Source organism: Oncorhynchus masou, unplaced genomic scaffold (genome assembly GCF_036934945.1).
Source record: "Oncorhynchus masou masou isolate Uvic2021 unplaced genomic scaffold, UVic_Omas_1.1 unplaced_scaffold_1723, whole genome shotgun sequence".
NCBI classification, from domain to species: Eukaryota; Metazoa; Chordata; class Actinopteri; order Salmoniformes; family Salmonidae; genus Oncorhynchus; species Oncorhynchus masou.
This window is the reverse complement of record NW_027007402.1, coordinates 4,739-29,497: the sequence shown is the minus strand read 5'-3', so window position 1 is coordinate 29,497 and position 24,759 is coordinate 4,739. Positions and strand designations below refer to the sequence as shown.

General features: G+C 44.8%; 1 protein-coding gene across 1 annotated transcript in view; it reads right to left on the bottom strand.

The window, feature by feature from the left end:
* Positions 1-22,465, bottom strand: part of LOC135532096 (protein jagged-1b-like) — a 61,028-nt gene extending 38,563 nt beyond the window's left edge. The window contains exons 1-3 of the mRNA XM_064959734.1: positions 22,058-22,465; positions 21,211-21,516; positions 2,305-2,356 (exon numbers count right to left, since the gene is read on the bottom strand). Of these exons, the coding sequence (XP_064815806.1) occupies positions 2,305-2,356; positions 21,211-21,516; positions 22,058-22,135 (436 nt within the window). The 5' untranslated portion in view covers positions 22,136-22,465. The remainder of the gene's footprint in view (positions 1-2,304; positions 2,357-21,210; positions 21,517-22,057) is intronic.
* Between the last annotated feature and the right edge of the window lie 2,294 nt (positions 22,466-24,759).

Here is a 24,759-nt window from a genome sequence, read left to right as displayed (position 1 = left end):
GAAACATGCATAAAGTCAAGAGTTAAGTCACACAGAGAGAGAAAAATGCATAAAGTCAAGAGTTAAGTCACACAGAGAGAAACATGCATAAAGTCAAGAGTTAAGTCACACAGAGAGAAACATGCATAAAGTCAAGAGTTAAGTCACACAGAGAGAGAAACATGCATAAAGTCAAGAGTTAAGTCACACAGAGAGAAACATGCATAAAGTCAAGAGTTAAGTCACACAGAGAGAAACATGCATAAAGTCAAGAGTTAAGTCACACAGAAAGAAACATGCATAAAGTCAAGAGTTAAGTCACACAGAGAGAAACATGCATAAAGTCAAGAGTTAAGTCACACAGAGAGAAACATGCATAAAGTCAAGTATTTACACAAGTATCTACCGGGCAAATCCTTGGTAACGGAATTACACAGTCTCAGATTATTCACTTTAAAATGTACACACAGACTGACCCAGAGAGAGACAGACACACACACAAACAATAGTATTGTTGATATGTAGTGGTGTAATGCTGTATTGTAGTGGTGTAATGCTGTATTGTAGTGGTGTAATGCTGTATTGTAGTGGTGTAATGCTGTATTGTAGTGGTGTAATGCTGTATTGTAGATATGTGGTTGTGTAATGTTGTACTGTAGTGGTGTAATGTTGTATTGTAGTGGTGTAAAGTTGTATTGTAGTGGTGTAAAGTTGTATTGTAGTGGTGTAAAGTTGTATTGTAGTGGTGTAAAGTTGTATTGTAGTGGTGTAAAGTTGTATTGTAGTGGTGTAGTGCTATATTGTAGTGGTGTAATGTTGTAGTGGTGTAAAGTTGTATTGTAGTGGTGTAGTGCTGTATTGTAGTGGTATAGTGCTGTATTGTAGTGGTGTAATGTTGTATTGTAGTGGTGTAATGTTGTATTGTAGTGGTGTAATGTTGTATTGTAGTGGTGTAATGTTGTATTGTAGTGGTGTAATGTTGTATTGTAGTGGTGTAATGTTGTATTGTAGTGGTGTAATGTTGTATAACATTTACATTACATTTAAGTCATTTAGCAGACGCTCTTATATTGTAGTGGTGTAATGTTGTATTGTAGATATGTAGTGGTGTAATGTTGTATTGTAGCTGGCCAACACAGCCAACACACCTTCTCTAGCTGGGGTCAGGGGTCATCAAAATGCTGCTAACATAACCTTTCACCTCCAACCAACGAAACCAGCAGGTATCCACCAGAACCACAGCATAGCCTGACAGCGACAAACACTTTCAAATGTGGGATTATGATGTTGACACTTTGCTTTTAATGCCAACTAGTGACCTCACAGGATCCAACCCAACACTGTAATGTCTCACACAATTTCCAACTCAGTCGACATGGTGCTACATAACAGTGCCATGATGAAATGTCGACAGGTTGATCTGAAACATAAACCAACACACAAACACTACTGCACAATCTCATACACTGTACCGTGTTGATGATTTTGAACACCATCAATACCATTGAAACTTTCTTTGAAACGTTTCAATAAATTGTAATATTCGAAGCTACTTTTTAAGTTAATACCTGCAGTCAATTTATGCAATACGTTAGGAGATAAAGCAGACTGCGTTCTTCATTTCAGCTGTCACATTATTTACATGATGAAGTTTACCGTAGTTCCCCAGAACAGTTGAGCCTGTCACGTGTTGGTTTGTAAATAACAACATGGGAAAAAGGAAGCAGCTGAGCTCAGCTGTGTCTTCGGTTTGCTAGTAATCTCAGTAACTGGCTGAATTAATAAGGAGACTGGGCATCATATAGTGTCAGATTTCTGCCGTGTTTGAGAAGCGTTTTGGATGAGTAGTCTGTACAGCTGCCACTGCCATTTAGATTTTCTTGACGTTTTTTTTTTACCTCTCCTCGGCCCCTCAGTCTGCTCTTCCCCGAGCAGACAGGCAGGCCGTTTCCCTAGCGACCCCATACAGTGTTCACCATAGGGAACCTATTCAATTCCTAGAGGAGCTATGTCATTAACACTCAAAGTTCCAGAATGGGCTGAAAATGGCAGCCATCTTGGTCAGGGAGAAATCCAAACCAGTCTAATTGGAATGACTGGCAGTAGAGGTATTTCCCTCCATAAGGTAAAACCTAGATAATAATATTATTATTCCTTTATGCAGGAAAATAAAAGGAACGTGATATCAGAAATTGTGGAATAGAATTGTACTATGTTGGGGGGGGGGTGCTGACCTTAGCTGGTAGGCCAGGTAGCAAAACAGACATATTCCTGCACTGGAGCCAGGTCAGCACCCCCCCCCAACACACCCACAGAGCTACTCACCACTCGTGTCGTTGTTAGCGTCCAAGGCTTCCACTATCAACGTGTATGACCTCTGGGGAAGACAAAGAGTTCAGGGTCAACAACCAAACAACATCTGAACATCAAAAAAATATATCAACTCAGCAAAAAAAAAGGACCCTGTCTTTCAAAGATAATTCGTAAAAATCCAAATAACTTCACAGATCTTCATTGTAAAGGGTTTAAACACTGTTTCCCATGCTTGTTCAATGAACCATAAACAATTAATGAACATGCACCTGTGGAATGGTCGTAAAGACAATGCTGCAAGGAGGCATGAGGACTGCATATGAGGCCAGGGCAATAAATTGCAATGTCTACACTGTGAGAGGCCTAAGGCAGCGCTACACGGAGACAGGATGGACAGCTGATAGTCTTCGCAGTGGCAGACCCCGTGTAACAACACCTGCACAGGATCGGTACATCTGAACATCACAGCTGCGGGACAGGTACAGGATGGCAACAACAACTGCCTGAGTTACACCAGGAACGCACAATCCCTCCATCAGTGCTCAGACTGTCCACAATAGGCTGAGAGAGGCTGGACTGAGGGCTTGTAGGCCTGTTGTAAGGCAGGTCCTCACCAGACATCACCGGCAACAGGAGATGCACTGCAGTACTTAATGCCGCACCAGATACTGACTGTTACTTTTGATTTTGACCCCCCTTTGTTCAGGGACACACTATTCCATTTCTGTTATTCACATGTCTGTGGAACTTCAGTTTATGTTCAGTTCAGTTTATGTCTCAGTTGTTGAATCTTGTTATGTTCATACAAATATTTACACATGTTAAGTTTGCTTAAAATAAACGCAGTTGACAGTGAGAAGACATTTATTTTTGCTGATATATATATATATATAAACACTGAAAACCTCTAACAGCAACAGTTCAAACTAACAGCAACACCATCTACGATAGTATCTGGTGTCTGTGTGACTGCAAACTATAAAATTAGGATTGAGAATCCTAGAAAGGACAACCTTCTTGTGATGGTATGAAGGTCAGCCATTTTGGTCAGGGAGTTGGTCAACCATGGTTTGCCAACGCTGTGATAAATGATTTTAATCCATTATTTTACATGATCCTCTCTGTACTGTTTCAACTAGCCAGACCATTTAAGGAATTAACCCATAAATTGCTGAAATTAACTGCCAATATGCCAACATACCATTCAAACAATGCAGTCAACCCACAGCCATTCACTGGCTGAAATCAGCTGAAAAAAATGAGACAAGTTGATAATACAACAAGTACTGCTATTGTCATATACAGTATATGCACATAATAGCATTTTTCATAAGTATTCATGAGTATTTCTTGCCAATTGAAAGGGTTTTCCATGCTAGCAGTGGTGCCTGTATGTCAGTCTCACAGTAGCAACGTAACTTGAACTACAACAAGACATTTCAGGCATTTCACAGCTTAGATTTTGAAACGTATCTAGTCTTAAATTTACTGTTAAGTGAACCTTGCATTGTTATATATAGATACAATTTTTGTAAATGATCTCAGGTGGGCTTAAAGTGTACAGTAGCACAAAAAGCACTCCCTCTATAGAGAATGTAAATTGCAATAAATATTGCTCAATACTAACTTTGCATAATATTGTAGTCCATTGCGTATATTTATACCACAAACCACTGGTTTCCATGTATGTTATGAGGAGACGTTGCTGTTCTGTCTTTTCACCATTAATCACTGTTGCTCCAAATAAGCCCGGTATGTTCCTACCACGCCCGGTATGCTCCTACCACGCCCGTTATGCTCCTACCACGCACCGGTATGCTCCTACCACGCCCGTTATGCTCCTACCACACCCGTTATGCTCCTACCACACCCGGTATGCTCCTACCACACCCGGTATGCTCCTACCATGCCTGGTATGCTCCTACCACACCCGGTATGCTCCTACCACACCCGGTATGCTCCTACCACGCCCGTTATGCTCCTACCACACCCGGTATGCTCCTACCACACCCGGTATGCTCCTACCACACCCGGTATGCTCCTACCATGCCTGGTATGCTCCTACCACACCCGGTATGCTCCTACCACGCCCGTTATGCTCCTACCACACCCGGTATGCTCCTACCACACCCGGTATGCTCCTACCACACCCGATATTCTCCTACCATGCCTGGTATGCTCCCACTAAACTACTAACCTTGACCGGAGTCAATCCCAAACCTTAACCGGAGTCAATCCCAAACCTTGACCGGAGTCAATCCCAAACCTTGACCGGAGTCAATCCCAAACCTTAACCGGAGTCAATCCCAAACCTTAACCGGAGTCAATCCCAAACCTTGACCGGAGTCAATCCCAAACCTTGACCGGAGTCAATCCCAAACCTTAACTGGAGTCAATCCCAAACCTTAACCGGAGTCAATCCCAAACCTTGACCGAGTCAATCCCAAACCTTAACCGAGTCAATCCCAAACCTTAACCGGAGTCAATCCCAAACCTTGACCGGAGTCAATCCCAAACCTTGACCGGAGTCAATCCCAAACCTTAACCGGAGTCAATCCCAAACCTTGACCGGAGTCAATCCCAAACCTTGACCGGAGTCAATCCCAAACCTTGACCGGAGTCAATCCCAAACCTTGACCGGAGTCAATCCCAAACCTTGACCGGAGTCAATCCCAAACCTTAACCGGAGTCAATCCCAAACCTTAACCGAGTCAATCCCAAACCTTAACCGGAGTCAATCCCAAACCTTGACCGGAGTCAATCCCAAACCTTGACCGAGTCAATCCCAAACCTTGACCGGAGTCAATCCCAAACCTTGACCGAGTCAATCCCAAACCTTGACCGGAGTCAATCCCAAACCTTGACCGGAGTCAATCCCAAACCTTAACCGAGTCAATCCCAAACCTTAACCGGAGTCAATCCCAAACCTTGACCGGAGTCAATCCCAAACCTTAACCGAGTCAATCCCAAACCTTAACCGGAGTCAATCCCAAACCTTCCCAAACCGGAGTCAATCCCAAACCTTGACCGGAGTCAATCCCAAACCTTAACCGGAGTCAATCCCAAACCTTAACCGGAGTCAATCCCAAACCTTGACCGAGTCAATCCCAAACCTTAACCGGAGTCAATCCCAAACCTTAACCGGAGTCAATCCCAAACCTTGACCGAGTCAATCCCAAACCTTAACCGAGTCAATCCCAACCTTAACCAAACCTTAACCGGAGTCAATCCCAAACCTTGACCGAGTCAATCCCAAACCTTAACCGGAGTCAATCCCAAACCTTCAAACCGGAGTCAATCCCAAACCTTAACCGGAGTCAATCCCAAACCTTGACCGGAGTCAATCCCAAACCTAACCGGAGTGACCGGAGTCAATCCCAAACCTTAACCGGAGTCAATCCCAAACCTTGACGGAGTCAATCCCAAACCTTAACCGGAGTCAATCCCAAACCTTAACCGGAGTCAATCCCAAACCTTAACCGAGTCAATCCCAAACCTTGACCGGAGTCAATCCCAAACCTTGACCGAGTCAATCCCAAACCTTAACCGAGTCAATCCCAAACCTTACCGGAGTCAATCCCAAACCTTAACCGAGTCAATCCCAAACCTTAACCGGAGTCAATCCCAAACCTTGACCGAGTCAATCCCAAAACCGAGTCAATCCCAAACCTTGGAGTCAATCCCAAACCTTGACCGGAGTCAATCCCAAACCTTGACCGGAGTCAATCCCAAACCTTGACCGGAGTCAATCCCAAACCTTAACCGGAGTCAATCCCAAACCTAACCGGAGTCAATCCCAAACCTTAACCGGAGTCAATCCCAAACCTTAACGGAGTCAATCCCAAACCTTAACCGAGTCAATCCCAAACCTTAACCGGAGTCAATCAAACCTTAAATCAATCCCAAACCTTAACCGGAGTCAATCCCAAACCTTAACCGGAGTCAATCCCAAACCTTAACCGAGTCAATCCCAAACCTTGACCGAGTCAATCCCAAACCTTAACCGGAGTCAATCCCAAACCTTAACCGGAGTCAATCCCAAACCTTAACCGGAGTCAATCCCAAACCTTAACCGGAGTCAATCCCAAACCTTGACCGGAGTCAATCCCAAACCTTAACCGGAGTCAATCCCAAACCTTGACCGGAGTCAATCCCAAACCTTAACCGGAGTCAATCCCAAACCTTAACCGGAGTCAATCCCAAACCTTAACCGGAGTCAATACCTCAAGATTTTCAGAGGTAATGACTAAACTTAGAAAATGTGACTTTTGGAAACAACTTCTAAATTTTACATTTGAGAAACATGGCTGAACTTTTGAATGACTACCTCATCTCTGTACCCCACACATACAATTATCAGTCGAGCAGTGCATTTCAAACACCGATTCAACCACAAACGATAAGGGAGGTTTTCCAATGCCTCACAAAGGGCACATATTGGTAGGTGTGTAAAATAATAATAATAATAATAATAAACATTGAATCATATTTTTGAGTTTATTAATGACACCTTGGATGGTGTATCAATACAACCAGTCACGCCAAAGATACAGGCGTCCTTCCTAACTCAGTTGCCGGGGGGGAAAAGAAAAAACAGTTTGAGTTTAATGGCTGTGATATGAGAAAACTGAGGATGGATCAACAATCAACAACACTAACCTAATTGACAGAGTGAAAAGAAGGAAGCCTGTGCAGAATAAACTATATTCCAAAACATGCATCCTGTTTGCAACAAGGCACTAAAGTAATACTTCAGAAAATGTGGCAAAGCAATTCACTTTTGTCCTGAATACATATTACTGAGTACCACTCTCCATGTTTTCAAGCATAGTGGTGGCTGCATCATGTTATGGGTATGCTTGTAGGACTGCTGAGTTTTCAGGATTAAAATGAAATGGAGCTAAGGCAAAATCCTAGAGGAAAACCTGGTTCAGTCTGCTTTCCACCTGGGACACTGGGATTCACCTTTCAGCAGGACAATACACACGGCCAAATATACACAGCCATTGTTTCCCAAGAAGACAGTGAATGTTCCTGAGTGGCCAACTTAGACTTAAAATTGTACTTGAAAATCTGTGGCAAGACATGAACCATGGTTGTCTAGCAATGATCAACAACCAATGAGCTTGAAGAATTTGTAAAATAATACAATGGGTAAATATTGCACAATCCAGGTGTGCAAAGCTCTAACAGACTTAACCAGAGAGACTCACAGCTGTAATCAATGCCAAAGGTGCTTCTACAAAGCGCTGACTCAGGGGTGTAAATCCATCTTGACTCCAGGATGTAACACAACAAAATGTGGAATAAGTCAAGGGATATGAATACGTCTTATATGTTTAGAAATGTCTCAATTTAGATTTGGGTGGGATTAATAAGTACACTTATCCAATTTATATTTATATGACAATATTTTAGGTTGACAATTCTATTCCACAATTTCTGATATCACGTTCCTTTTATTTTCCTGCATAAAGGAATAATAATATTATTATCTAGGTTTTACCTTATGGAGGGAAATACCTCTACTGCCAGTCATTCCAATTAGACTGGTTTGGATTTCTCCCTGACCAAGATGGCTGCCATTTTCAGCCCATTCTGGAACTTTGAAGGTTTATGACATACAGTGGCTTGCGAAAGTATTCACCCCCCTTGGCATTTTTTCCTATTTTGTTGCCTTACAACCTGGAATTAAAATATATTTTTTGGGGGGATAGGTTATATCATTTGATTTACACAACATGCCTACCACTTTGAAGATGCAAAATATATTTTATCATTAAACAAGAGATACGACCAAAAAACAGAACTTGAGCGTGCATAACGAATCACATCCCCAAAGTCAATACTTTGTTGAGCCACCTGCTGCAGCAATTATGGCACATCTAGCCACTGGGATGTTTTCCCATTCTTCAAGGCAAAACTGCCCCAGCTCCTTCAAGTTGGATGGGTTCCGCTGGTGTACAGCAATATTTAAGTCATACCACATATTCTCAATTGGATTGAGGTCTGGGCTTTGAGAAAGCCATTCCAAGACATTTAAATGTTTCCCCTTAAACCACTCGAGTGTTGCTTTAGCAGTATGCTTAGGGTTATTGTCCTGCTGGAAGGTGAACCTCTGTCCCAGTTTCAAATCTCTGGAAGACAAACAGGTTTCCCTCAAGAATTTCCCTGTATTTAGCGCCATCCATCAATCCTTCAATTCTGACCAGTTTCCAAGTCCCTGCCGATGAAAAACATCCCCACAGCATGATGCTGCCACCACGCTTCACTGTGGGGATGGTGATCTCGGGGTGATGAGAGGTGTTGAGTTTGCGCCAGACATAGAGTTTTCCTTAATGGCCAAAAAGCTCAATTTTAGTCTCCTCTGACCAGAGTACCTTCTTCCATATATTTGGGGAGTCTCCCACATGCCTTTTGGTGAACACGAAAATGTGTTTGCTTATTTTTTTCTTTAAACAATGGCTTTTTTTCTGGCCCCTTTTACATAAAGCACAGCTCTGTGGAGTTTACGGCTTAAATGCTCCTATGGACAGATACTCCAATCTCCGCAATGGAGCTTTGCAGCTCCTTCAGAGTTATCTTTGGTCTCTTTGTTGCCTCTCTGATTACTGCCCTCCTTGCCTGGTCCGTGAGATTAGGTGGGCGGCCCGCTCTTGGCAGGTTTGTTGTGGTGCCATATTCTTTCCATTTATGAATGGATTTAATGGTGCTCAAAGTTACAGATATTTTTCATAACCCAACCCTGATCTGTACTTCTCTACAACTTTGTCCCTGACATGTTTGGAGAGCTCCTTGGTCTTCATGGTGCCCCTTGCGTAGTGGTGTTGCTGACTCTGGGGCCTTTCAGAACAGGTGTATATATACACCGAGATCATGTGACACTTAACTAAAGTCCATCTGTGTGCAATCTAACTAATTGTGTGATTTCTGAAGGTAATTGGTTGCACCAGATCTTATTTAGAGGCTTCATAGCAAAGGAACTGAATACATATGCACGCACCACTTTTCAGTTGTCATTTTTTTAAAGATTTATTTTTAATAAACAAGTTCTTTTTTATTTCACTTCACCAATTTGGACATATATAAACTTTATTTAACTGTGGCTAGATAACACTGCTGCTCCATCCTGGGTCTCTGACTCTTCTCTACAGATTAGGCGTCAAACAAAGAAACCAACAGTCCGACACCCTCAGCAAGAAACCAACAGTCCGACACCCTCAGCAAGAAACCAACAGTCCGTCACCCTCTGAAGCTCCTGAGGCACCTGGTTTATTGTGTCAAGGCCGGACAACAGGACTGCACCTCAAAACATGACTGCTAATCCTCTACGAACAGCCGTTCGGCAAAGGTTTGGACACACCTACTTAGGGCTACGATGTCCGGCAGACGCACAACAGACCCCTCCATACTGTGGTAGCCGGAGAAGGATAAAGTGATTTATTTACAATTCAAGGCACACTTAACCAGCATGGCTACCACAGCATTCTGCAGCGATACACCACCCCATCTGGTTTGGGCTTAGTGGGACTATCATTTATTTTTCAACAGGACAATGACCCAACACACCTCCAGGCTGTGTAAGAGCTATTTGATCAAGAAGGAGAGTGATGGAGTGCTGCAGTCCTTAGATGACCTGGCCTCCACAATCGCCAGACCTCAACCCAAATGAGAAGGTTTGGTGTGGTGCTCAGCATATGTGGGAACTCCTTCAAGAGTTTTGGAAAAGCCTTCCAGGTGAAGCTGATTGAGAGAATGTCAAGAGTATGCAAAGCTGTCATCAAGGCAAGGGGTGGCTATTTTGAAGAAACTCAAAAACAAATCAAATTATATTTTATATAAACACTTTTTTTGGTTACGACATGATTCCACGTTATTTCATAGTTGATGTCTTCATTATTATTCTACAATGTAGAAAATAGTAAAAATAAAGCGTTTGACAGGTACTGTAGTTAAACACACTTGTAACCTTGTGGGGACACACAATTCAGTCCCATTCAAAATCAAATTTTCCCTAACCCGTAGTCTTACCCTAACCCTACCCCAAAAACAAAACTTAGCTTAGCTCTTAACCCTGGTACTGAGAGAGAGAGATACAGTTGAAGTCGGAAGTTTACATACACCTTAGCCAAATACACTGCTCAAAACAATAAAGGGAACACTAAAATAACACATCCTAGATCTGAATGAATGAAATATTATTCTTAAATAATTTTTTCTTTACATAGTTGAATGTGCCGACAACAAAATCACACAAAAATGATCAATGGAAATCAAATTTATCAACCCATGGAGGGTGTGGCTTTGGAGTCACACTCAAAATTAGACTGATCCAACTTTGATGTAATGTCCTTAAAACAAGTCAAAATGAGGCTCAGTAGTGTGTGTGGCCTCCACGTGCCTGTATGACCTCCCTACAATGCCTGGGCATGCTCCTGATGAGGTGGCGGATGGTCTCCGAAGGGATCTCCTCCCAGACCTGGACTAAAGCATCCGCCAACTCCTGGACAGTCTGTGGTGCAACGTGGCGTTGGTGGATGGAGCGAGACATGATGTCCCAGATGTGCTCAATTGGATTTAGGTCTGGGGAACGGGCGGGCCAGTCCATAGCATCAATGCCTTCACCTTGCAGGAACTGCTGACACACTCCAGCCACATGAGGTCTAGCATTGTCTTGCATTAGGAGGAACCCAGGGCCAACCGCACCAGCATATGGTCTCACAAGGGGTCTGAGGATCTCATCTCGGTACCTAATGGCAGTCAGGCTACCTCTGGCAAGCACATGGAGGGCTGTGCGGCCCCCCAAAGAAATGCCCCCCACACCATGACTGACCCAACGCCAAACCGGTCACGCTGGAGGATGTTGCAGGCAGCAGAACGTTCTCCATGGCATCTCCAGACTGTCACGTCTGTCACATGTGCTCAGTGTGAACCTGCTTTCATCTGTGAAGAGCACAGGGCGCCAGTGGCGAATTTGCCAATCTTGGTGTTCTCTGGCAAATGCCAAACGTCCTGCACGGTGTTGGGCTGTAAGCACAACCCCCACCTGTGGACGTCGGGCCCTCATACCACCCTGATTGAGTCTGTTTCTGACCGTTTGAGCAGACACATGCACATTTGTGGCCTGCTGGAGGTCATTTTGCAGGGCTCTGGCAGTGCTCCTCCTGCTCCTTCTTGCACAAAGGCGGAGGTAGCGGTCCTGCTGCTGGGTTGTTGCCCTCCTACGACCTCCTACGGCCTCCTCCACGTCTCCTGATGTACTAGCCTGTCTCCTGGTAGCGCTTCCATGCTCTGGACACTACCCTGACAGACACAGCAAACCTTCTTGCCACAGCTCGCATTGATGTTCCATCCTGGATGAGCTGCACTACCTGAGCCACTTGTGTGGGTTGTAGACTCCGTCTCATGCTCCCACTAGAGTGAAAGCACCGCCCGCATTCAAAAGTGACCAAAACAAAACATCAGCCAGGAAGCATAGGAACCGAGAAGTGGTCTGTGGTCCCCACCTGCAGAACCACTCCTTTATTGGGGGTGTCTTGCTAATTGCCTATAATTTCCACCTGTCGTCTATTCCATTTGCACAACAGCATGTGACATTTATTGTCAATCAGTGTTGCTTCCTAAGTGGACAGTTTGATTTCACAGAAGTGTGATTGACTTGGAGTTGCATTGTGTTGTTTAAGTGTTCCCTTTATTTTTTTGAGCAGTGTACATTTAAACTCAGTTTTCACAATTCCTGATATTTAATCCTAGTAAAAATTCCCTGTCTTAGGTGAGTTAGTATCACCACTTTATTTTAAGAATGTGAAATGTCAGAATAATAGTAGAGAGAATTATTTATTTCAGCTTTTATTTCTTTCATCACATTCCAAGTGGGTCAGAAGTTTACATACACTCAATTAGTAGTTGGTAGCATTGCCTTTAAATTGTTTAACTTGGGTTAAATGTTTCGGGTAGCCTTCCACAAGATTCCCACAATAAGTTGGGTGAATTTTGGCCCATTCCTCCTGACAGACCTGGTGTAAATGAGTCAGGTTTGTAGGCCTCCTTGCTCACACACTTTTTCAGTTCTGCCCACAAATTCTATATGGGATTGAGGTCAGAGCTTTGTGATGGCCACTCCAATACCTTGACATTGTTGTCCTTATGCCATTTTGCCACAACTCTGGAAGTACACTTGGGGTTATTGTCCATTTGGGAGACCCATTTGCAATCAAGCTTTAACTTACTGACTGATGTCTTGAAATGTTGCTTCAATATATCCACATAATTTTCCATCCTAATGATGCCATCTATATTGTGAAGTGCACCCGTCCCTCCTGCAGCAAAACATTTTTTATTTTATTTATTTCACCTTTATATAACCAGGTCGGCTAGTTGAGAACAAGTTCTCATTTGCAACTGCGACCTGGCCAAGATAAAGCGTAGCAATTCGACACATACAACAACACAGAGTTAAACATGGAAAAACAAAACATACAGTCAATAACACAGTAGAACAAAAGAAAACAAAAAGTCTATATACAGTGAGTGCAAATGAAGTAAGTTTAGGAAATAAATAGGCCATGGTGGTGAAGTAATTACAACATAGCAATTAAACACTGAAATGGTGGATCAGCAGAAGATGAATGTGCAGGTAGAGATACTGGGATGCAAAGGAGCAAGATAAATAAATACAGTATGGGGATGAGGTAGGTAGGTAGATGGGCTGTTTACAGATGGGCTATGTACAGGTGCAGTGATCTGTGAGCTGCTCTGACAGCTGGTGCTTAAAGTTACTGAGGGAGATATGAGTCTCCAGCTTCAGTGAATTTTGCAATTTGTTCCAGTCATGGGCAGCAGAGAACTGGAAGGAAAGACGACCAAAGGAGGAATTGGCTTTGGGGGTGACCAGTGAGATATACCTGCTGGAGCGCGTGCTACGAGTGGGTGCTGCTATGTTGACATGATGCTGCCACCCCCACAACATGATGCTGCCACCCCCACAACATGATGCTGCCACCCCCACAACATGATGCTGACACCCCAGTCCTTGGTTCCAAATATTGGGGAAGATACCAGAGCTGCGGATGATGTTAAAGAGTTTAAGTATTTAAGCCAATTGGAGTTTGAGGACTGTATATTTGATCATTTCATTGAGGATACCATCAACACCACAGAACCCACTTTTTGGGTTGGAGGGTTTTTATTGTGTCCTGTAGTTCATTCAAGGTAATTGGAGAATCCAGTGGGTTCTGGTAGTCTTTAATAGATGATTGTAAGATTTGTATTTGATCATGTATATGTTTTTTCTGTTTGTTCTTTGTTATAGAGCCAAAAAGATTGGAGAAGTGGTTTACCCATGCATCTCCGTTTTGGTATTAGTAGATTTGGATAGAAAACACTGACGTTTCTAATACTGTTTGAATCATGTCTGAGTATAACAGAACTTATGTACCAGGCAAAACCCAGAGGACAAACCATTCAGAATTATTATTTTTTAGGTCGCTGTCTATTCAATGGGTTTTCATTGGGAAACAAGATTTCTTAGGAACTTGTTAGTAGTTCCTCCCGCTTCCACTGGATGTCACCAGTCTTTGGAATTTGGTTGAGGTTATTCCTTTGTGCAATGAAGAAGTACGGACATCTTTGATCAGGGTAACGTTATGTGTACTGTTTGAGAGTTGCGCAAGACTAGAAAAGTAGCGTTAGTTTGTGATCCTCCTGTATTGAAAACATCTTCAATTTGATCGATTATCAACGTTTAAAAATACCTAAAGTTGTATTACAAAAGTAGTTTGAAATGTTTTGGCAATGTTTACAGGTAACTTTTGAGATATTTTGTAGTGACGTTGCGCAAATTGGAAGCTGTTTTTTTTTCTGGATCAAACGCACCAAATAAAATGGACATTTTGGATATATATCCACGGAATTAACCGAACAAAAGGACCATTTGTGTTGTTTATGGGACATATTGGAGTGCCAACAAAAGAAGGTAAGGCATGAATTATATTATATTTCTGCGTTTTGTGTGGGTCCTGCAGGGTTGAAATATGCTACTCTCTCTTTGTTTACCGTTGTGCTATCATCAGATCATTAAAATCTGACATGTTGGCTGGATTCACAATGTGCGTAGCTTTAAATTGCTATCTTACATGTGTGATTTAAACTTTGAATTTTATAGTATTTTATTTGAGAGAGAGGTTAAACAGGTCAACATTTTTCTTAAGTTGTCTGTTATCAAATCTAAAAATGTCTAGGGAAGCTGAGAGGTCAAATATACTGTTTAGGTTTTCTACTGCCATGTTTACACCTTCACTATTACAGTGAAACATTTTGTCCAGGAAGTTTTTTATTTTACCTTAAATTTTACTAGGCAAGTCAGTTAAGAACAAATTCTTATTTTCAATGATGGCCTAGGAACAGTGGGTTAACTGCCTGTTCAGGGGCAGAACAACAGATGTGTACCTTGTCAGCTCGGGGATTTGAACTTGCAACCTTTCGGTTACTAGTCCAACACTCTAACCACTAGGCTACTCTGCCGCCCCGGAAGGAATCGAATTTGTTGTTGCTCAATTGTTTTTTGGTAGATTTCCACACGACTTTCCTTCCATCAATAGCATTTCTTAATATTATTCAGTTCCTTTGACTTTGATGCCTCATGATTGAGTATTTCTCTGTTCAAGTGTGATTTTGCTTTGATCTGATAGAGGTGTCAGTGGGCTGACTGTGAACTCTCTGAGAGACTCTGGGTTGAGGTCAGTGATAAAGTAGTCTACAGTACTACTGCCAAGAGATGAGCTATAGGTGTACCTACCATAGGAGTCCCCTCCAAGCCTACCATTGACTATGTACACACCCAGCGTGCGACAGAGCTGCAGGAGTTGTGACCCGTTTTTGTTGGTAATGTTGTCATAGTTGTGTCTAGGGGGACGTATGGGGGAGGGAATGCTGTCACCTCCAGGTAGGTGTTTGTCCCCCTGTGTGCTGAGGGTATCTTCTCTGTGGCTGTGAATGGAGCTATTGTACACGGTTACAATCAGCTTGGCAGACCGTTCATCTCGTTGACTTTAGATTTAGTCAACCCTGTGATGTTGTAGACATTGGCAGGCCTGGCGATCAGTTTGTCCACAGATAGTCACCTGCACAAGCAGCACAAGGCTAAGGTCCATGTTGATATCAATGTCATGACAACTTGATAACACAAATTAACGAAAACAGAAAACTTTCCATAAGAAAAAAAGACTGTTTCAAGTCTCTCATTATAGTAAACTACCCGGACATGGAACATTATTTAAAAATGTCACGAATAATGGATGGCCTTATCTCAGCACTGCTCTAATGACAGCTGTCCACGATAGGGTCAGACAGGGTTCCATTTCAGTCTTGATGGGTCTTGGCCCTAGTTGCCGTTGTACAGAACAACAAAGGAGGTCTTTCCCCATTGGTTAGGAGGTCGCTATAATAGAATGGAGGCCGTCTTCCTCCTCCTCCCAGGTGTCTCTGTACTTCAGTAAGCAGCAACAATCACCAGGCTAGTTATCATATCAACTCTTTGTACTCAGAAAATTCATTGGCTCTTGTGGACAGACGGCAGAGGTGGGTGATTGGTTGGGTGCAACTGGTTGTTAAAAAGGGACATGGTAAGGACTGAAGCTCTGCTGGGCCTGGAGCTGGCCTGCTGTCCCTCCCAGCTATGTCTGCCACTGGGCCTGGCCTGCTGTCCCTCCCAGCTATGTCTGCCACTGGGCCTGCTGTCCCTCCCAGCTATGGCCACTGGGCCTGTCCCTCCCAGCTATGCCTGCCACTGGGCCTGGAGCTGGCCTGCTGTCCCTCCCAGCTATGTCTGCCACTGGGCCTGGGCCTGCTGTCCCTCCCAGCTATGTCTGCCACTATGCCTGCCACTGGGCCTGGAGCTGGCCTGCTGTCCCTCCCAGCTATGTCTGCCACTGGGCCTGCTGGCCTGCTGTCCCTCCCAGCTATGCTGTCCCTGGGCCTGCTGTCCCTCCCAGCTATGCCTGCCACTGGGCCTGGGCCTGGCCTGCTGTCCCTCCCAGCTATGTGCCACTGGGCCAGCTGGCCTGCTGTCCCTCCCAGCTATGTCTGTCACTGGGCCTGCTGTCCCTCCCAGCTATGTCTGCCACTGGGCCTGGCCTGCTGTCCCTCCCAGCTATGTCTGCCACTGCCTGGGCCTGCTGTCCCTCCCAGCTATGCCACTGGGCCTGGCCACTGGGCTATGTCTGGGCCTGCTGTCCCTCCCAGCTGCCATGTCCCTCCCAGCTATGTCTGCCACTGGGCCTGGGCCTGCTGTCCCTCCCAGCTATGTCTGCCACTGGGCCTGGGCCTGCTGTCCCTCCCGGCTATGTCTGCCACTGGGCCTGGGCCTGCTGTCCCTCCCGGCTATGTCTGCCACTAGGCCTGGGCCTGGCCTGCTGTCCCTCCCAGCTATGTCTGCCACTGGGCCTGCTGGCCTGCTGTCCCTCCCAGCTATGCCTGCCACTGGGCCTGTCCCTCCCAGCTATGCCTGTCACTGGGCCTGCTGGCCTGCTGTCCCTCCCAGCTATGTCCCTGCCACTGGGTCCCTGCTGTCCCTCCCAGCGTCATGCCTGCCACTCGGTTGGAACTCAGGCATTGTCCTCCCAGCTATGTCTGTCACTGGGCCTGCTGTCCCTCCCAGCACCACTGGGCCTGGCCTGCTGTCCCTCCCAGCTATGCCTGCCACTGGGCCTGCTGGCCTGCTGTCCCTCCCAGCTATGTCTGTCACTGGGCCTGCTGTCGCTCCCAGATTGGGCCTGGCCTGCTGTATCCCCATCCACAGGCCTGCTGTCCCTGATGTCTGCCACTGGGCCTGGCCTGCTGTATAAACTGGGCCTGGCCAGTCCCTCATGTGCCACTGGGCCTGGCCTGCTGTCCCTCCCAGCATTGCCACCCTGGGCCTGGCCTGCTGTCCCTCCCAGCTATACTGGGCCTGCTGTCGCTCCCAGCTATGTCTGCCAGTTAATGTCTGCCACTGGGTGCTGTCGTCCCAGCTATGTCTGCCACTTATTCCCAGCTATGTCTGCCACTGCTGTCCCTCCCCATGCCACTGGGCCTGGCCTGCTGTCCCTCCCAGCTATGTCTGCCACTGGGCCTGGGCCTGGCCTGCTGTCCCTCCCAGCTATGTCTGCCACTGGGCCTGCTTTCCAGACAGAGACACCCAGCTATGTCAGACAAAGCTATGTCTGCCACTGGGCCTGCTGTCCCTCCCAGCTATGTCTGCCACTGGGCCTGCTGTCGCTCCCAGCTATGTCTGCCACTGGGCCTGCTGTCGCTCCCAGCTAAAGCTAGCCACTGGGCCTGGCCTGCTGTCCCTCCCAGATGTCTGCCACTGGGCCTGGCCTGCTGTCCCTCCCAGCTATGTCTGCCACTGGGCCTGGGCCTGCTGTCCCTCCCAGCTAGCCAGCTCCCAGATGTCTGCCACTGGGCCTGCTGTCGCTCCCAGAGACTGGGCCTGGGCCTGCTGTCCCTCCCAGCTATGTCTGCCAGTCCCTCCCAGCTATGTCTGCCACTGGGCCTGGCCTGCTGTCCCTCCCAGCTATGTCTGCCACTGGGCCTGGGCCTGCTGTCCCTCCCAGATGTCTGCCAGTCCCTCCCAGCTGTGTCTGCCACTGGGCCTGGGCCTGAGTCCCTCCCGGCAAACAGATGTCTGCCACTGGGCCTGCTGTCCCTCCCGGCTATGTCTGCCTGGGCCTGCTGTCCCTCCCGGAGTCCCTCCCAGCTATGTCTGCCACTGGGCCTGGGCCTGCTGTCCCTCCCAGAGCCACTGGGCCTGGGCCTGCTGTCCCTCCCAGCTAGCCACTGGGCCTGGGCCTGCTGTCCCTCCCAGCTATTCCTGCCAGAAACAGATTCCTGCCACTGGGCCTGGGAGCTGTCCCTCCCAGAAACAGAGACTGGGCCAGGCTCAATGGCCTGGCCTGCTCCCTACAGGAACTGGGCCTGTGAGTGCTGTCCCTCCCAGCTATGTCTGCTCTGGCCTGCTTTGGAACATCTGCAGAACACTGGGCCTTTGCATGTTACACCACTGGGCCTGAGCCATTCCCACAGTCACAGAGCCTGGACCATGGTGACAGGGACCATGGTGACACTCGGTTGGAAGGACCATCCAGGCTTAATGACTGTTCCACCTTGACAGTATAAAGACAACCAGCCAGTGTCCAGCATTCCCCCTATCTTGATATAAACTAGTTAGACAACAGCCTACTGAAACACAAGAACCTTCTCCCAGACAGAAAACAGAGACAGAAAAACAGAGAGAGAGAGAGAGAGAGAGAGAGAGAGAGAGACAGAGAGAGTCCCAAATCCAGACATCTGCCCTTTAAAATCACTAAGATATGTTACACCATTTAGACAGAGGGACCATGGTGACACCATGGTGACAGGGAAGGACCATCCAGGTGACTGTTTTACTGTATTTTGAAAGTTGAAAATACAAACTGTCCCAAATCCAGATCTGTTTAAAATCACTAAGATATGCATTTAGCGGCACACCATCTGTATTTGAGTATTTTGGGGATTATATCAACAATTGACTGAGGAAACATATACCAAAAGAGAGCTTTTGGATGGAATTTCCCTTTAAAAAGGTTGACTTTTGCCAAAAGTAAAAACAGCATTCAAAGAGTCCATTATGTTTTTTTCTAATTCCATTGAGCTAAAAATAGCAACACTTCCTTTGACTGTTTTAAAAGACTTCTCAGATACTGGGGAGGGGGAACTAGGTTGCACATGTCAATTTCCAGTCTGCCTATACAACCCATCAAGCAGTAATGCACTACTATTGGGACATTTCTATTGGTTACATACAACAGGAAAGATGAATCAAGCATATCTATCTATATCTTATGAAATAGGTCTAGAACTTGAACCCAGATCTGACAGCAGCATGTAGGGACTAGGAGGAAGAACATAGTGGGGCTGGAGAAGAGTGAAACCTGGGCCAAGTTGTTTAACGTTGCAGAATGCCACGAATACAGCTGATGTTAAGATGCATACATGTTCTACATTGCATATTTCTATCTGAGTGTTAAAACGTTTTGGTCCTGCGGAACGCACCCCTTAAGGGTCAAATTAGTCTCTTCCCAAAGCTGTAGTGGAGTGCCCCGAGTGAGTCTGCCAGGCAAGACTAGGGTCATACCACATGTTTACTGTCTCTTGTTCATATCAACACTGGGGTTAGTAAACCACACTCTCCCACACAACATCATAACACCAAACCAGAGTCCCTGTCACAACATGACATTAATTCACAGTGTAAGAATTGAGGTGGGAACCAAAACTGACATGATCAAAGGGTGGAGTCCTCTGACAACTTGGGGCCAGCTGGATACAGGGTGGAGTCCTCTGACAACTTGGGGCCAGCTGGATACAGGGTGGAATAGTAACAACTTGGGGCCAGCTGCATACAGGTTGGAATAGTAACAACTTGGGGCCAGCTGGATACAGGGGGAATAGTAACAACTTGGGGCCAGCTGGATACAGGGTGGAATAGTAACAACTTGGGGCCAGCTGGATACAGGGTGGAATAGTAACAACTTGGGGCCAGCTGGATACAGGGTGGAATAGTAACAACTTGGGGCCAGCTGGATACAGGGTGGAGTCCTCTGACAACTTGGGGCCAGCTGGATACAGGGTGGAATAGTAACAACTTGGGGCCAGCTGCATACAGGTTGGAATAGTAACAACTTGGGGCCAGCTGGATACAGGGGGGAATAGTAACAACTTGGGGCCAGCTGGATACAGGGTGGAATAGTAACAACTTGGGGCCAGCTGGATACAGGGTGGAATAGTAACAACTTGGGGCCAGCTGCATACAGGGTGGAATAGTAACAACTTGGCGCCAGCTGGATACAGGGTGGAATAGTAACAACTTGGGGCCAGCTGGATACAGGGTGGAATAGTAACAACTTGGGGCCAGCTGCATACAGGGTGGAATAGTAACAACTTGGCGCCAGCTGGATACAGGGTGGAATAGAAACAACTTGGGGCCAGCTGGATACAGGGTGGAATAGAAACAACTTGGGGCCAGCTGGATACAGGGTGGAATAGTAACAACTTGGGGCCAGCTGGATACAGGGTGGAATAGTAACAACCTGGGGCCAGCTGAATACAGGGGGGAAACCTGACAACTTGGGGCCAGCTGGATACAGGGTGGAGTCCTCTGACAACTTGGGGCCAGCTGGATACAGGGTGGAATAGTAACAACTTGGGGCCAGCTGAATACAGGGGGGAAACCTGACAGCTTGGGGCCAGCTGGATACAGGGTGGAGTCCTCTGACAACTTGGGGCCAGCTAGATACAGAGGGGAAACCTAACAACTTGGGGCCAGCTGGATACAGGGGGGAATAGTAACAACTTGGGGCCAGCTGGATACAGGGTGGAATAGTAACAACTTGGGGCCAGCTGGATACAGGGTGGAATAGTAACATCTTGGGGCCAGCTGGATACAGGGTGGAATAGTAACAACTCTGAATGAATAAATAAAAAACCTCATTCTACTGTATGCTCTCCATATTTCTAGCATAATAATGACTGGCATAATTTAAATCGTGGATTTGTCTTTGTAGAAAACAAATGACAATTTCACACCTGTGGTCTGGTGAATTAGTTAATGAGGACGCCATGGAGATCTCCCGTGTCAAATGACTTAATGGTAGGTAGGTTGACAGACAATATGCAACATTAAATAATTATCTGTGTTTTATTCTTATTGGACGAGACAAGTGATTGATTAGCAGTATAATTGCAAATATAACAGTGCTAAAGTTACATCCCATAACACGTAGAGACAATACAATCCTTTTCGTATTTTTTTTTAAACCCCCAAAATATTATGGTTATCCTGTTTTAACAGTGTAGCCTAATTATTTTAGGTCACTGAAGAGGTCTAAGATAGTTACTTACTGGCCAGGCAAAACTGAACGGCAAAACAATCCTGGATCTTCCATTCCTCGCAGAGCTCTTCAAAGTAAATACATTTCCTCCCAGGACAGCCGTAGATCCGGACCCGAAACTGCACGGTCCCGCAGCCGAGACCCGCGACTGGTATTCCTTCAAACACACTTTAAAATACGTATCACACTCATCCATCCTGCATTTCCGATCCCCGGTGATCCGTGAACCGTCACAACACTGCCCGTTAAGAAGCTCGCCGTTCCGGTTGTTCATCGATAAGATGTCCAACTCGAACTGACCGGTTCCCTCCACCACCTGTTGGTAAAGCAGAACCAAGAAACGGTGAAACCGCTGGACTTGGAGAGAGTGTAACAGCGCAGACATACGGTGCAGTTTGCTTTTATAGAGTCATGCAAAGTAAACTGTTGCTGAGAATTCCACATTTCGTGGAGTTAAAATCTCAGCCAAGCAAAGTGAAATTATTGCACTGCAAATAGATAGTCAGCTAGAAAAACTCCAAAAAAACAGTTGCAAGCGCATCTACAAAACTATATAAACTATGGATAATATATCACACTAATTGAGCCATAGAGTTCTCGAAAACAACGAAATCTGACTTGTTAAACACATTTGACCGGGCAAAACTCAAAACGGGCTTGGTGAGGAGGGTTGCACCCGATCAATGCAGTCCAACAACACAACACAAACAACCATAGAATTTATAGACTGTAACTATACATTTCCCACAGTCCGAACATGATGTTTTAAATCAAATTAGCATACTGAAGAATCAATGCGTCCACAGTAGCCCTCTGGGCATATTCCACAGTGTGCAACTGTAAAGTTATCCACATACCTTTGCATAAAACCACAACAATAACGCATGTAAACAAAAAGCAGCAACGCCAACAACCGAGCCCAGTCTCAAAATCATGTCTCTGGTGTTGTCTTGCAGCTCCGCTTGGAAACTAGACCGCGTCTGGCCGATTAAAAGCACCAATGCACTTCTCCAATGTAAAACATGCACGGAGTAGAGAACAAGACTTTCTCCAACAAGACACAGTTTTGCAACACAGATTTTTTTTTAAATAAAAAAGCTTCCTTTTTCCTTTCCTCTGTCTGCTCGGGGTCTTCTAGTTAGTTCGTATCTTTATATTCCTTTGCTATCCATTTAGTTATCTGCAGAAAAAAGCATGCAGGTTGGTTTACTCTGTCTGTCCACAGTTGATCTGAAAATTTATCCGAATTACACAGAAAGTGACTGGCTAGAACGCTGATTTACATATATTCATGAGGCAAGGAGTAGAAGACCACGCCTCTGTGTGTTGCTTTTTGACCAGCCTTGTTCTAATCTCCAGTTACAAATTGCAATCCGTACAGTATTCTGACGAATTTGCAAAATTTATGTTATGAATTCAAATTTGTTGTGACTAACTTTGGCTCCATATTTAACATGTTATGTAAAATATGTGTTTTTTTTAATTTTTTTAACTGATGAATCAGCCCCATGAGTGAGTCTGAGAATTCAGATTATGTAGAAAATAAACTTGGAGAAATTCCCAGTTTCTGGCACATGATTTGTTATTTGTGATGTGGAATACTGATCATGTCTAATGAACCAATGTGTCCTATGATGAGTGTTGTTTGTCAAGCCGTTTAGGCTCCTCTTGTCTTCTATAAAGTCATGTTAGGCTCCTCTTGTCTTCTATAAAGTCCTGTTAGGCTCCTCTTGTCTTCTATAAAGTCATTTTAGGCTCCTCTTGTCTTCTATAAAGTCATTTTAGGTTCCTCTTATCTTCTATAAAGTCATTTTAGGCTCCTCTTATCTTCTATAAAGTCCTGTTAGGCTCCTCTTGTCTTCTATAAAGTCATTTTAGGCTCCTCTTGTCTTCTATAAAGTCATTTTAGGCTCCTCTTATCTTCTATAAAGTCCTGTTAGGCTCCTCTTGTCTTCTATAAAGTCATTTTAGGCTCCTCTTGTCTTCTATAAAGTCATTTTAGGCTCCTCTTATCTTCTATAAAGTCCTGTTAGGCTCCTCTTGTCTTCTATAAAGTCATTTTAGGTTCCTCTTATCTTCTATAAAGTCCTGTTAGGCTCCTCTTATCTTCTATAAAGTCATTTTAGGTTCCTCTTATCTTCTATAAAGTCCTGTTAGGCTCCTCTTGTCTTCTATAAAGTCATTTTAGGCTCCCCTTGTCTTCTATAAAGTCATTTTAGGCTCCTCTTGTCTTCTATAAAGTCATTTTAGGCTCCTCTTATCTTCTATAAAGTCATGTTAGGCTCCTCTTGTCTTCTATAAAGTCATGTTAGGCTCCTCTTGTCTTCTATAAAGTCATTTTAGGCTCCTCTTATCTTCTATAAAGTCATGTTAAAGTCATGTTAGGCTCCTCTTGTCTTCTATAAAGTCATGTTAGGCTCCTCTTGTCTTCTATAAAGTCATGTTAGGCTCCTCTTATCTTCTATAAAGTCATTTTAGGCTCCTCTTGTCTTCTATAAAGTCATGTTAGGCTCCTCTTGTCTTCTATAAAGTCATGTTAGGCTCCTCTTGTCTTCTATAAAGTCCTGTTAGGCTCCTCTTATCTTCTATAAAGTCATGTTAGGCTCCTCTCTTCTATAAAGTCTTAGGTTCCTCTTGTCTTCTATAAAGTCATGTTAGGCTCCTCTTGTCTTCTATAAAGTCATTTTAGGCTCCTCTTGTCTTCTATAAAGTCATGTTAGGCTCCTCTTATCTTCTATAAAGTCCTGTTAGGCTCCTCTTGTCTTCTATAAAGTCATGTTAGGCTCCTCTTGTCTTCTATAAAGTCATGTTAGGCTCCTCTTATCTTCTATAGTCCTGTTAGGCTCCTCTTGTCTTCTATAAAGTCATGTTAGGCTCCTCTTGTCTTCTATAAAGTCTATAAAGTCATGTTATCATGTTAGGCTCTTGTCTTCTATTCATTTTAGGCTTCTTATCTTCTATAAAGTCCTGTTAGGCTCCTCTTGTCTTCTATAAAGTCATGTTAGGCTCCTCTTGTCTTCTATAAAGTCATTTTAGGCTCCTCTTATCTTCTATAAAGTCCTTTAGGCTCCTCTTAGGTCTTCTATAAAAGTCTTCTATAAAGTCATTTTAGGCTCCTCTTGTCTTCTATAAAGTCCTGTTAGGCTCCTCTTGTCTTCTATAAAGTCATGTTAGGCTCCTCTTGTCTTCTATAAAGTCCTGTTAGGCTCCTCTTATCTTCTATAAAGTCATTTTAGGTTCCTCTTATCTTCTATAAAGTCCTGTTAGGCTCTCTTGTCTTCTATAAAGTCATTTTAGGTTCCTCTTATCTTCTATAAAGTCCTGTTAGGCTCCTCTCTTCTATAAAGTCATGTTAGGCTCCTCTTGTCTTCTATAAAGTCATGTTAGGCTCCTCTTATCTTCTATAATGTTAGGCTCCTCTTATCTTCATGTTAGGCTCCTCTTGTCTTCTATAAAGTCATTTTAGGCTCCTCTTGTCTTCTATAAAGTCATGTTAGGCTCCTCTTGTCTTCTATAAAGTCATGTTAGGCTCCTCTTGTCTTCTATAAAGTCATGTTAG